At 39.9% G+C, this 13,682-nt stretch overlaps 2 protein-coding genes and 1 long non-coding RNA gene across 4 annotated transcripts in view; 2 read left to right on the top strand and 1 right to left on the bottom strand.

Moving 5' to 3' along the window:
- The window catches only part of LOC128887671 (uncharacterized), a 71,359-nt gene extending 59,240 nt beyond the window's left edge, over positions 1 to 12,119 (bottom strand). Inside the window, exon 1 of the long non-coding RNA XR_008460084.1 lies at positions 11,985 to 12,119. This is a non-coding gene — a long non-coding RNA (uncharacterized LOC128887671). The remainder of the gene's footprint in view (positions 1 to 11,984) is intronic.
- Positions 281 to 5,926, top strand: LOC128887668 (solute carrier family 35 member F2-like). 2 transcript variants are annotated; one of them, XM_054143833.1, is made up of 8 exons: positions 281 to 803; positions 1,526 to 1,635; positions 2,051 to 2,244; positions 3,152 to 3,314; positions 3,499 to 3,655; positions 3,826 to 4,036; positions 4,220 to 4,347; positions 5,196 to 5,926. In XM_054143833.1, exons 1-8 carry the CDS (start codon positions 457 to 459, stop codon positions 5,431 to 5,433), a joined length of 1,548 nt encoding a protein of 515 aa, XP_053999808.1. In that variant the 5' UTR covers positions 281 to 456; the 3' UTR covers positions 5,434 to 5,926. The 2 variants fall into 2 exon arrangements, with proteins under 2 accessions (XP_053999808.1, XP_053999807.1); XM_054143832.1 differs by having other exon boundaries at positions 5,181 to 5,926.
- On the top strand, positions 6,390 to 12,838 carry LOC128887663 (RNA polymerase-associated protein CTR9 homolog). Its single transcript, XM_054143819.1, has 14 exons — positions 6,390 to 6,440; positions 6,956 to 7,054; positions 7,142 to 7,381; positions 7,456 to 8,028; positions 8,096 to 8,215; positions 8,294 to 8,604; positions 8,674 to 9,199; positions 9,272 to 9,466; positions 9,541 to 9,657; positions 9,730 to 10,040; positions 10,113 to 10,447; positions 10,518 to 10,698; positions 10,776 to 11,408; positions 12,057 to 12,838. The coding sequence occupies exons 1-14, from the start codon at positions 6,399 to 6,401 to the stop codon at positions 12,154 to 12,156; spliced, it is 3,783 nt and encodes a 1,260-aa protein (XP_053999794.1). The 5' UTR covers positions 6,390 to 6,398; the 3' UTR covers positions 12,157 to 12,838.
- The last annotated feature ends 844 nt before the right edge of the window (positions 12,839 to 13,682 follow it).

Raw genomic sequence — 13,682 nt, 5'->3', positions numbered from 1 at the left:
TGGACAAACCTGTTCGACGTCCCGATTCAGACAAGCGCGCGTCGATCGAAACTATTCGATCAAAGAGAAATCGTGGACAGTCGACGGGAAATCGATGGAGCGCTAGTGGCCTGAGTGACACCTTCCTTATCATCTCTTGGTATCCTCCCCTGGGTTGAAGCGATTACTGTTCGCGTCAAACGAGGGCAAGAGCATCGATTAACCCTCGAAAACGACGTCCCATTCGAAATCGACCCCACGATTGACCTTTCCTACTCGCCGAAAGTCCACTCCGTCACCTACTCTCTGCCAGAGCGTTCAACGACACCGCTTTCAAAAATCGACCGAGTAAAACACCGCGAGATCGCGCGAATTAACGGGGGATCTCGTATCTTGTCGGATCGTCTGAAAAGTCGAAGAAAGTTGTTCGTCCTGAACGATCGATCGATCTAAACGGAGGTCGCGGAGCAGCTGGGAATGGGCCGCACTGTAAAAAGTCCATCGATCCTCCGTCCTGTGACACGCGATCGATGCGAACTCGAGAATAACGTAAAGATGTCGGGGAACAACACAACGGTGTACGCAGTTTCTCATGGCGTATGGAAAAACGAAAAAGTCCCTCCTTGCTGGAAGTCCCGTTGGAGGGAAAGAGGTCGCGCATGCGTCCCTATTCTAGCACCAGCGGTTAGGAGCCTCAGGGCGGAAATGCACCACTGCATGGGAGTGTCAGCAGGCGATCGTCGCTGTGGCCAAAATACGGCGATGCAGGCCAGGAACGGGGTCTGCGACAAAATCGAAAATTACATATCCGAGCTCGGACAGTGGTACGTAATTACTGGAGGATCGGCCAGCCGGAGGGATCTTCCAAGGAAACCGTCGATCCGCCCAAGAACCGGCTACACGGCGCCAATCACGCGGGGGAGGGGGTGAATTCGAGGATAAAAGTGGCGGGTGTTCGCGAACAATTTTATCCCTTAGCCCTAACGCGTAAACGACGATATCGGCTCGTTGGTGTCTCGTGTTCGTAATTCCGCGGTTTTAAACGCATTATTTTAATCGCGTATACTCTGATTTTGTGCTAACAATTTTATTGCGTTGTTACTACCAACTTTTCATTTAAATCGCTCGCCCTTAAGAAACGGCACAGAATCGATATCAATTTTCTATTTACTATTCGAATACAAAACAATTTCTTGCTATATCCGCGTAATCGAATGAATTTTACAAAATTGTTTACCTATCGTGTCATTTCAATTCAAATGTAGCAACGTCCGAATGAACGTTCAGCTTCTCTCTTTTGGAAAGTGCACAGGTCGGTGTTCCGTTTGTTTTAATTCATTTTCATTGAAATTGTTCCGTCGGTAAACTTTGCCACGAGTGTGTACTCTCGTTTGTTGACTCGATTGTCGAGTACACATTTGCTCGTCGAAAATAAACGGTGTTGTTCGAGGTAACCAGTTTGACGAGCGGTGAAAAATACATCGATAATGCAAATAACACACGAAACCAGCGGAAATGTTTGAATATTTTCTCTGTGTATTCGCAGGGCAGTATGGAGAGCGATAATAATGGGACAGTTCTTGTCCCTGGTGTTGTGTTTTATGACGCTCGCAAATCATTTCATCAACACTACGTTGGACTTCTCTCTTCCGACCGGTAAGTGATTAACGAACGATCGTTAGCGTTGGATTAATGCCAGGCGGAAATGGGTCGAATGCAGAGATGGACAAAATTATTATCCTCGTAACAATCTCGGATAACAGATAAAAGGTAAACAAACAATGAACCTTTTGTTCGTTGTCGAATGAATAAAAAATAAGAGGAACTGTGAAATAGTTCCGTATATCCTTTCCATTTTTTTTTTTTTTACGGTGTTTTAAATGATAATCACGAGTGTTTATACTTCAGATATTTGGCCATTGATACTTTTCTACAAGGAACTAATATCTTTTGATGAAATTTTGTAAAATCTTAACTGTGGAATAATGTTTTCCTTATTCCTATAATTTTGGCCTTCTCTGATCGAGCACTATACAGTATCACGAGCTGGAAAATCCTTTCTGCGAGACAGGACAGAATCTTCCTCATTACATTATGATGTGCCTTGTATACACAACCTGGATGTCCTGCAGAAAAGTGGGAAACGGCCTAATTTCAGTCATAAGGGCCCGAGGATGGAGGTACTTGTTGTTGGCACTCATTGACGTCGAAGCATGCACACTTGTAACAACCTCGCATCGATTCACCAGCTTAGCTAGCATACAGGTATGCGCTAATTAAGTCACACGAGACTTGAGCGTTGCACCCCGCCAGAAAACGATGACGAAGTTCTAAAAATTGAGGAAATTTTCTCTGCTTCTCTTCTTGCCACCTCGATATCCGTAACATTTCTAGATCGATATTACATTTCATATATCATCACCAGATCTCAAACACAAAGTCGAAATACTTAACCCTCCGAGGTCCATATGTTCTGAAAATAACGCGCCGTCATTCACAGGGGGTCCCAAACCCCAAAATTTTCAAAATGGTGAAAAAAAATCAGCAAGAGGACAATGCGTAAAAAAAAACCTTTTTTTACTAAAACAATCAAAACTCAGGCAATTTTTAATATATTTTCATAAAATTAATAACTTGTAGTAATTCTAGCTTAAAGTTGCGCTTGGGGGTCATTTTGACCCCGGGTGACCGCGAAGGATTAATAAACTGCTTACTTTCGTAACTTACAATTACCCAACCAAAAATTGTATTTCCCCTAAAGTGTCTACCATCCAAATATAAGTGGCTAATATAATCTGGAAGATTATACTGTAATCGTACGCCAATCGGACTCATTGGCTAATTCCTCGTCTCCGTACAGTAGCGTTTCAAGTAAACAACCTGTGCACTCGAATGTCGACGAACCCTTTGTCATTTAGCCGTCAATTGAAGGAGCATTCGTAGTATTCGTGGCTGTAATGAATGGCACGGAGCATCTATTGTATCGAGTGTACTACCACCACCAAAGGTGGATGCTGGGTCTTCGACCCAATACATTCACCCCCCGTGTCGGCTATTCTCGATCGAACGAGATGCATGCTCCGCAAACTTCGTCATTGTCGTTTGCACGGCATTGAAGTTTTAATGATGGTAAGCGACGTTGATACGCTTCACACCGGAAAATCTGTTTCAGTTGCTCGACTGTGTCGCCATACCGGTCGCACTGGCACTTTCGTGCTTGGTATTGGGAGTGAGGTACCGAATGGTGCACATCGTCGGCGTTTCCGTTTGTTTGATGGGGGTGGGATGCTTGGTCTGGGCAGGCATCGAGGACAATAAGGATCCTGCGACTATAGGTGATCATAGAATCGTCTTTTCATCTAACGCGTACCCATTCAGCTCGCATTGGGGAAATTTTGTTCGGGATGAATTAAGATAACAATGCTAAGCTTGCTAATGCTTGAAATTTGTAAGCGACGCCCCGAATCGCTTGAATTTCGATTGCTGATGTTTTTTTAATTTTAAACTCTTTACGCGAAGGAAAAAATCAGCTCGTCGGGGACATGCTGTGCCTCGCAGGTGCGGTACTGTTCTCGATAACTACGGTGCTGCAGGAATTAGCCGTCAAGACCGTCGATATCATCGAGTATCTAGGCATGATCGGTTTCTTCGGGACGATACTGAGCTGTCTGCAGATGTAAGTCCCGTTTGGATGAGCGAGAGTATTTGATTCAGCTTTACGTCACAATTTCTTCTCAGTCTCGCGCGAAAAATTGTCTTCTTCTTTTGCCGTGGGAGACTAAGAAACAATTGCCTTGTATTTCCCTCGATCTTTTAACGTTTACATCGTCGCTGGTTTTGTTTCAGCGGCGTGCTGGAAAGTATGAAGTTGGAGCAGTTTCACTGGCACGACGCGCCGCTGATTATATGCCTAATAATTTACTGCATCACGCAGTTCGTGTTCTTCTCTTTGGTGCCGGTTATATTGTTCGAGTCCGGCGCGACGGCGTTACAGCTAGCGTTGTTGACAGCGGACTCGTTCAGCGTTTTCGCCGGCATGTTGATCCATGAATACAAGGTACCTTTTTCAATTCGAGAGCCAGCTCTTCCCGAACGTCGCGACGTAAAGGGAGATTCTCGCGTTTTTCTCTCTTAATTTCTTCCACGCGTGTTCCAAGCAAATGCTGCGAACAAAACTGTCAGCACCGACTCTGCACAATACACGTGTGCATATATTAATACGTTCCCCCGTGTGTTCCAGTTTCACGCATTGTATTTCGTGTCGTACGCCCTCACAATGATTGGCATATACATTTACGCAATAAAGAGGACACCCATGTCGTCGAACACCCGGAGACAGCACGTTGAACTCCCTGCTCCAGATTACAGGTAACCATCATCATGTATACGTTAATCAGTTTCCAAATACACCCTAAATTGGAGTTTTAACCCTTTGCACTCGAGAGGTGACTATCTATCAGTCACCACTAGGTTACCTGTATACTTCTGTCGATTTATTCTTTTTTCTTGTTAATTTCGCAACTCATATAAATAACTAATTTTTGCTTGTATTGTATCTAGTCTAGAGATTTCCAAAGAATATATATTTTTTTTTAGAAATTGATCGGTGTGCGAATACTTTCTACACCCACGCAAATCTACCGGTAATAATGTTTCTTTAGGTTTAATTTCTTTGAAACTCGAAGTGTCAATAAAATAACAATCGGGCTACATCTTCGAAGTCAATCTAAGCTTATCATTCGTGAAATAGAATGCTAAGAAAGCGTCTCGAGTTGCTGTTTGATACCAGAAAAAAAAGACCTAGAGTGCAAAGGGTTGAGTACTAAAAAGAGGGAATAGAGAAATGAATGTCAGAAATAGGGACATTGTAATTAGAATTTAGTGTACCTTTTACTAAATGAAACCCCATGATAGTAACTAAGACTCGGGAGTCTCGAGGCTTGGCAATCTCAAAACTAGATTGTGACAAAGACAACCGAGTTGTTCATTCTTTCTTCTCTTCGGCTATACTATCATAGAGTTTCGTATATGGAATCTCTTTTGCGGCAAAAACTTAAGTCTCGTGAAATTTTCAACTAACACGCGGTGCTCAAATCCCTTGCATCTTTCAGACATAGTTTCTCCCCTACCTAAATCCCACTACCATTAACGATGCTCTACAGCTGACGAGAAATTAACAAAGAATTGACTGTGAATTAAAGTGACGTCATTTTAAGACACATGTCTCATCCCGACGTCGGTGAGGTGGAAATGGCGACGAGTTCGGGAATGTCTGGCGCAAGCGGTACCCTGGACGTAAGAGCGTCCACCCTTGAAAGCGAAAGGGAAACAATGGAAGCGACGAGTTTGCCACCGAGCGTAAGCTCGGACACAGCCTTCACGTCATTCTACGGAAGCTACTACGATTCAGAGGCGTGTTCAAACTTTTACAAGAAATTTGAAAACCGACGATAGCCATAACGGTGTCCCCGGTACGCGATGTTACCCAATTAACGACAAATAGATATGTCTTCGTCGATTATGTTCGTAACACACGTTAACGCGTGCCCCGCCCGTCTCCCTTCGATTAATCAAAACGTTTTTCTAAGAATGAAACCGTTTTAATATCCATCAGTGATACAAACGCGATGCTCATTGCTGATTTGAATATTTATCGAGATATAAGTATTATATATCCTTGTTGTTCAAGATAGTTTGTAAAATATAAGAGTAATACAATCGATTGTTACTCCATTCAGATACTAGATTCAGAAACGAACGTTGACTAATTTCTCGTTGTTAAGTAATACATGTATAAATCGTTGATACTTATTTGACTATGATTCTCTCGACTAGATTTCGTTCGCCGAGTACATTGCGCAGAACTTACATTGTATCGTCCATATCGTCCATCAAAAGGTTATTTCATGCATTGTGTATATTTTTTTGAAATAAAGTATTAAACGAATGCGAAACATGGTTCGATTTCCGCCTTCACATTTAACACGTTGATCGCCATGTCACCCATATATGGGTGACAGTGTTTTTCACTCAAGAACTAGAAAGATTAATTCTAAAAGTTAGACATCACAGGAGATGAATCTAAATGAAATTGATGAATTTTGATGTGGTTACAAAATTAAATACCACGATAAATGTTTCATTACCTAGACTCCGATAGTCTAAATAATATTTAATCTTAGCAGAAATTTTCAAGAATATTCGTTTGGCGGTCAACGTGTTAATAGATTTTTAGATGGTAAGACGTTGTATTCAAGGATTACTTTATACTTGGTATTCTGAGTAAACAGAGGGCTTGTAAAACCTACCCCTTACAATTTCAAACGGACCGCGTGCCTTGACGTGTTTATCAATCACTTGCATTCACTCAATGGGACATCTGTTGGCCACGCTACGTGAAAATCAGTGACGGTGCCGCAATGGCGGGCTCCATAGAGATTCCACTTCGTGATACAGACGAGGTGAATATTCTTGCTTTTGAACCTCAAATTTCTTACTATTAAGACATTGGGAAACACTTAAGCGTGTCGTGAGACGTGTCTATTAAACGCACCTTGAAATTTCCTCGGCAATCGTGATAAGAAGACGTTTTAGTGAACCTAACCTCTACCAGGGACATTTGTGCAATAAAGCGTACACATACAACGCATCTGTATATACACAGAATGTTATGCTCGTGTTAATCGAATACATCAAAATTAATTCTATAATGCGACACATATATGGCTATCCTTTTTTTTGTTCTGGTTAAATTATTTTTATCTTGTTAGCTTTATTTTGTTCATGTTATTTTCAATACGTGTCTTGTTTGTAACGTATATGATAAAATGTCGGACGCTAGCCATTTGTCAATTAAAAATTTATAATAAATTGAATGTTTCACCTACACTTTGTCTAATTAAATGCCTTACCATGCCGATGCACTGATGCACTTTACCTAGACATACTTTTTAATTTGGATATTACATTTTGTTAGGTAATAGAGCTCTGCTTAGATCAATTACCAGAAGGAGATGAAGTACTTGGAATTTTACGCCAAGAACATGCCCAACTTAATATCTGGGTCAATTTGGCCGTATGTATTTAAAACATGTGAAGTTGTGATAGCTGTAGTAGGTGATAGATGATAGGTGAAAGTGAAACATATTACTTCTCGTTACAGCTTGAATACTATAAACAACATAAAATTGAAGATTTTATTAAGATACTTGAATCTTCTCGGATTGATGCAAATATTGACTACCGTGACTATGAAAAAGATCAAATGCGAGCCTTGGACATGTTGGCTGCATACTATGTCCAAGAAGCCAACAGAGAAAAAAATAAGGATAAGAAAAGAGATCTGTTCACAAAAGCCACACTATTATATACAACTGCTGATAAGATCATTATGTATGACCAGGTATATATTGTTTATATTAATTTCATTGATATCGTAAACTGCGCGCACATCTTATATAAATATTAATTTTAAAGAATCACTTGCTTGGCCGAGCTTACTTTTGCCTCTTGGAAGGAGATAAAATGGACCAAGCCGATGCCCAATTCAATTTTGTACTGAATCAATCTCCAAATAATATTCCCTCACTACTTGGTAAAGCATGTATAGCTTTCAATAAAAAAGATTACCGCGGTGCGCTTGCTTTTTACAAAAAAGCTTTGAGGACAAATCCAAACTGTCCAGCTGCTGTTAGACTGGGAATGGGTCACTGTTTTATGAAGCTAAATAACCAAGAAAAAGCACGCCTAGCCTTTGAAAGAGCTTTACAATTAGATGGTCAATGCGTCGGAGCATTGGTTGGTCTTTCAGTTTTGAAATTAAATCAACAACAGCCTGATAGTATCAGAACTGGAGTACAAATGTTGTCTAAAGCTTATACGATCGATTCGACGAATCCTATGGTATTAAATCACTTGGCAAATCATTTCTTCTTTAAAAAAGATTATAATAAAGTGCAACACTTGGCACTCCATGCATTTCACAATACCGAAAACGAAGCTATGCGTGCAGAGAGTTGTTACCAATTAGCCAGAGCATTCCATGTTCAAGTAAGTGTGCTTTTACGGGTACGGGACTTAAGTAGTACAGTTTTAATAAAAAATGAAACTATTCTAGGGCGATTATGATCAAGCATTTCAATACTATTATCAAGCAACTCAATTTGCACCTCCGGTTTTTGTTTTACCACACTTTGGATTAGGTCAAATGTATGTTTATCGCGGCGATGCAGAGAATGTAAGTTCGGCGTATTATTTTTCGCAACGAACTACAAACGTAGAGAAATAGATTTTTGAATTGTGTTTCCCGTTGTAGGCGGCACAATGTTTCGAAAAAGTGTTAAAAGCTCAACCAGGCAATTACGAAACAATGAAAATTCTTGGATCTTTGTATGCAAACTCAAGTTCCCAATCGAAGCGCGATATTGCCAAAAATCATCTTCGGAAAGTAACCGAGCAATTTCCCGATGATGTCGAGGCATGGATCGAGCTCGCTCAGATATTAGAACAAAGTGACCTTAATGCAGCCTTAAACGCATATGGTACTGCAACTAGAATTTTAAAAGAGAAAGTTCAAGCGGACATACCACCTGAAATTCTAAATAACGTTGGAGCTCTACATTACAGGTTCATATTTCGTTTAATTCTTTCGATATCATATCCGATTTAAATGTAATGTTTACCATCATGTTTAAGGCTTGGAAACTTAGAGGAAGCTAGAAAAAATTTGGAGGAATCCCTGGCACGCTCTAAAGCTGATGCCTTGCACGATTCTGTGTACTATAATTCAATTGCTGTTACAACAACATATAATTTGGCGCGCCTAAACGAAGCTTTATGTATCTTCGATAAAGCGGAAAAATTGTACAAAGATATTTTAAAGGAGCATCCAAATTATGTAGATTGTTATTTACGGCTTGGCTGTATGGCTCGTGATAAAGGTCAAATTTACGAAGCATCCGATTGGTTCAAAGATGCTTTGAGAATTAACAATGAACATCCAGACGCGTGGTCGCTTTTGGGTAATTTACATTTAGCCAAGATGGAATGGGGGCCAGGCCAGAAAAAATTCGAAAGAATTCTTAAAAATCCAACAACAAGCACAGATGCTTACTCTTTGATTGCATTGGGCAATATTTGGCTTCAAACTTTACATCAAAGCGGAAAAGACAAAGACCGCGAAAAACGTCATCAAGACAGAGCGTTGGCTATGTACAAACAGGTATTGCAATAAGAAACACTAAAGGTTTATATTTCGTTGTTCGATCGTATATTACTGAGTATATACTCGTAGGTTTTGCGAAACGATCCCAAAAACATTTGGGCAGCGAACGGAATTGGAGCGGTGTTAGCACATAAAGGATGTGTGAACGAAGCTAGAGATATATTCGCCCAAGTTCGAGAAGCAACGGCAGAATTCTGTGATGTTTGGTTAAATATTGCACACATTTACGTGGAGCAGAAACAATTTGTTAGCGCTATTCAAATGGTAATTCAACATCTCATTATCAGTACTAATTCGCAGTGATGGCAACGTATTATTTTACAAACGTGTCTTTACAGTACGAAAATTGTCTTCGCAAGTTCTACAAATACCATCACGTTGAAATCCTACAATACCTCGGAAGGGCCTACTTTAAGGCTGGTAAATTAAAGGAAGCAAAGTTAACATTATTGAAGGTAAATAATAATTCTACATTTCACCGATATTCGAAGCTATAAAAATTAATTAACGAATGCTATTACTCGTAGGCACGGAGGGTAGCTCCACAGGATACAGTTTTGTTGTACAATATTGCACTTGTGCTTCAACGTCTAGCAACGCACATATTGAAAGACGAGAAGTCGACTTTGACAACGGTACTGCAGGCAGTTCACGAATTGGGACTGTCGCATAAATATTTCCAATACTTATCAACTCACGGAGACAGAATGGAACAGCTCGCAGAAGGGGAAGCCAGAAGGTGTCAAGATTTACTATCACAAGCGCAATATCATGTCGCCCGAGCTAGAAGATTGGACGAAGAGGAGAAGATGCTCAGAAGGAAACAAGAGGAAGAAAGGTAATAACGCGAATGTAACCGAATAGTAACGTGAAATTCATGTAATCTAATCGACAATACATTGTTTCATAGGCAAGCATTTAAAATGCGCCAGACAGAAGAACAACGGAAACAAGAAGAAATGCGACGACAAAAAGAAGAAGAGATGTTACAAAAACGACAAGAGTACGTTGAAAAGACTAAGAATGTGTTGGTGTTCGACGAAATGCCTTCAGAAAAAACTGGGAAGAAAACAAAGAAGGCACGCACAGATCAGTACGTCAGCGACAGTGGTGGCTCCGATGATGGGAGAGAGGAAGCTCCAAGAGATCAAAAACCACGCAAAAGGAAAGCAAGTGGTGAACACAAAGAAAGGAAAGGCAAGGGCAAAGGAAAGCGAAAGAAGGATTTGGGAAGCGGTGAAAGTGGTAAGATTATGGTTTGTGATTACTATTGCACACTTTAAAACTTTGAACTATACCATGTCTCTATGTTCAGGTTCAGAAAGTGATCGGCCCAAGCGAAAATATGGAAGGAAGATTGGAAGTACTAGAAAGGATAAAACACCTCGCAAAAGTACAGCTGAATCTTCGAAGGGTAAAAGTAATTTCCTGTCCAAAGAAACTATATCAACGAGTGAATCTGACAGTGATTCAGGAGGTCTCAAAATTGCTAGCGGGTAAGAATGATTCTGAGAGACGATATACGTTGAACTAGATCTTGAAGAGGTTGGTGAAATATTTTATTTGTTTTTAGGGGTGAAAGCGGAAACGAAGGTCGTCCATCTGGTAGCAGGAAAATTGTATCAGATTCCGAAGGTTCGCGCGCCTCGCGTTCCAGATCTCGATCCAGATCAAAATCTAGAAGACACTCTAGAAGTAGCTCACGGTCTCAGTCTCGATCACAATCGCGCTCCCGATCTAGATCTCGATCTGGATCGAAGTCCAGGAGTCCATCGCGATCAAGAAGTCGCTCTAGATCGAGGTCGGGGTCTGCGAAAAGCGGGTCACGTTCGAGGTCGGGCTCTAGATCTAGATCAGGGTCAAGGAAGAGTGGCTCACGGTCAAGATCACGCAGTGGTTCAAGGAAAAGTGGATCTCAACCGAAATCAAGATCAGGATCTAGGCACAGTGGATCAAGATCCCCTAGTGGTTCGAGGAAAGCAATGTCTAGGTCAAGATCAGTGTCAAAATCGAGGTCACGGTCAAGATCAAGGTCAAGATCGAGGTCAAGGTCCAGGTCCAGGAGTGGTTCACAGTCAGGGAAAGACGAACGTAGATCCAGAAGTAAAAGTCGATCAAAATCAAAGTCTGTTTCGAGGTCGAGATCGCGTTCGGGTTCAAGGTCAAAGAGTGGATCTAGAAGTCGCAGTCCTAGTGGATCGGCACGGTAAGTATTCTTTTTTTCATTTATTTTATCAAAACTATTCGGCTTTTTTCATTTCTACCTCTCTCTATCTTATTTTGGAATATTATTTGAATGTGTATATTAGGTAGCCTAATAGGAAAAAGTATCGTTTCTTAAAGATTCGTTGAATTTTATTAAACGTAGAAATTAAAATATTAAAGTACATTACCAACATTCTGAATCGTTAACTCTGATCTCCATTAAACTAAATCTATATACGTAACCTAATCTGATGGCTGTTACAATTTACCTATACAAAGTTCAGAAGCTAACAAATTTTGCATATTGTCTCTATGTTGTTTCGTTAAATAAGAATGAAACACATTCTCTCTTGGAATGTGTGACCAAGGGAAGATTAAAAGTTATACGTTGTTCTTTTATAAGTAAATGATATGTTCACCTTAGAAAGGCACAAAAGTAATCATTACATCTAATAATTTGCTACTGGTCAAAAAATATTGCAATATATTCAAGCCTATTAAAAGCATTGGAACCATTTGAAGGTCAAACGAATTTCTTGTTAAAAGATTACCACAATGTGTGTATGAATATGCTCACGTGCTGATTGCAGTATTCTCGACGATTTCGTTTATCTCTCGGATCGTTAGAATCGTAATTTGTTTCTTCCAGATCTGCTACTCCAGAATCCAGAAAATCGGTTTCGGGCAGTGATGTTGGTTCCCGCCATTCGAGTTCAGATAGAGCTGGCGGTGGAAGCGAAAGTGAATAAATCCGAGATTCCAGCGATGACACTTGTCACTACACAATAAACATTCACTTTATCGACGAATTACACATATATACTTCTTTTGTAAGAGTGAATTTACATATGAAACATACAATTTTCGTAATATTTCTTAACGGGCGTTTTGAACATGGCCAAGAACTGTAACGAGTCGTAAGATGGCGCATCGAGCTATTGGCGCGACCATTCGAGATTGCGGATCACTTTCGATAATCGAAACCGTCTTCACGATGATCGTGAAATCAAATATTTTTGAAAGAATATTTCGTTTAGTGCGTGCATTTTTCTTCAATTTCCAACACGAAAATCAGTCGAACCGTGCACGTGTGCTCTCGATGTTGTGTTTTAAGAGGTGTATTACTTCTTGACGTATGGTAAATAATAATTTTATTCAAACCACGATTTCATATGTAAATTAGTTCACTTTGTAAACATACGTTACTCTTCCTCATTATTAGTCTGTTGATACTTTGTACAATAAACAGATAGTTCTAATCGATATTATACATTGAAGTTGATTATTATTAAACAAAGATCAGAATACCTAGTAAAACCATTCTTTCGATTACGTTAGTTATCGTTGTGCGAGCAAAGTGTAACGAGGTTGTATTAACAACGAACGAATCGTTTTATATTAAAAAGTCACGAATAAAAAGAAATATTGAAATTGACTTTGTGTTCTTAATGAGCGCGTTGACACGTAAGATTAAGATATTGCATTTACGTATAGTACTAACCTTTTATGCGCTGTATACCCGCGTATCGATAGATTGTGAACGTTCCCTCGACTCGAGAATCTTGAGGCTAGTGACACTCCTGCCCCTCCTGCCCCTCCTGCCAATGCTTCTTTTAGTTTGGCGGGAAGATTCGAACATCCAAATATATCGTCGAACTACACAAAGTGTAAACATGGTTCGATACTTGCGTATTATTTATATGTAGATGAGATCAGCTTAGACTTTTTAGATTAATATGTAAACTAAACAATACATTGTCAAGTTCTAGAGTGTTCAGATTCGTATTTGAAATTAATTAAATTGTAAGGAAAAGGTAGAGATATTTTTTAGAAATTCAGTTTAACATGAAGTGTTGCGAGGGATTACAGTTCAGCAATAAAACAATTGCTAGCATATGGTTACGTAACATTTCTTATAATAGACTACAGAGTGTCAATTATTTCTATAGCACACTTCAATATACTGTCCTCGATGTCGTTTTTCTATACTCACTATACTACTAATACAACAATATTTCTTAATCATTGCGCTATCAATATTTCGCAACAAATCTAATTAAATTTTACTGCTTCTTTTAATGTTTCTTTTGAATTTTATCTTGCACCATGTTGAATTTACAATATCATTGACACAGTCAAAATGTTTATACTCGCCCTACCATCCGCGTCACGTTAGCATATTGATTTGCATTCTATAGCCACGATGACGAAGGAGAAATGACTGTGAGAATACAAACTGAGGGAAGTAGGAATAATATTCAGTTGTAAAACCGTT

The sequence above is a fragment of the Hylaeus anthracinus genome, unplaced genomic scaffold (genome assembly GCF_026225885.1).
Source record: "Hylaeus anthracinus isolate JK02 unplaced genomic scaffold, UHH_iyHylAnth1.0_haploid 11989, whole genome shotgun sequence".
NCBI classification, from domain to species: Eukaryota; Metazoa; Arthropoda; class Insecta; order Hymenoptera; family Colletidae; genus Hylaeus; species Hylaeus anthracinus.
Note: the sequence above shows the minus strand (reverse complement) of the source record. Positions and strands in the feature narration are given on the sequence as shown.

Excerpts from the sequence above, each read along its gene's own strand:
- LOC128887668 (XM_054143832.1), top strand. The coding sequence starts at position 457 with ATGGGCCGCACTGTAAAAAGTCCATCGATCCTCCGTCCTGTGACACGC. Across the intron at positions 804-1,525 it reads ATATCCGAGCTCGGACAGTG|GGCAGTATGGAGAGCGATAA; the intron begins GTACGTAATTAC and ends GTGTATTCGCAG. Across the intron at positions 3,656-3,825 it reads ATACTGAGCTGTCTGCAGAT|CGGCGTGCTGGAAAGTATGA; the intron begins GTAAGTCCCGTT and ends GTTTTGTTTCAG.
- LOC128887663 (XM_054143819.1), top strand. The coding sequence starts at position 6,399 with ATGGCGGGCTCCATAGAGATTCCACTTCGTGATACAGACGAG. Across the intron at positions 7,382-7,455 it reads AGATCATTATGTATGACCAG|AATCACTTGCTTGGCCGAGC; the intron begins GTATATATTGTT and ends TTAATTTTAAAG. Across the intron at positions 9,658-9,729 it reads CAAAGTTAACATTATTGAAG|GCACGGAGGGTAGCTCCACA; the intron begins GTAAATAATAAT and ends TATTACTCGTAG.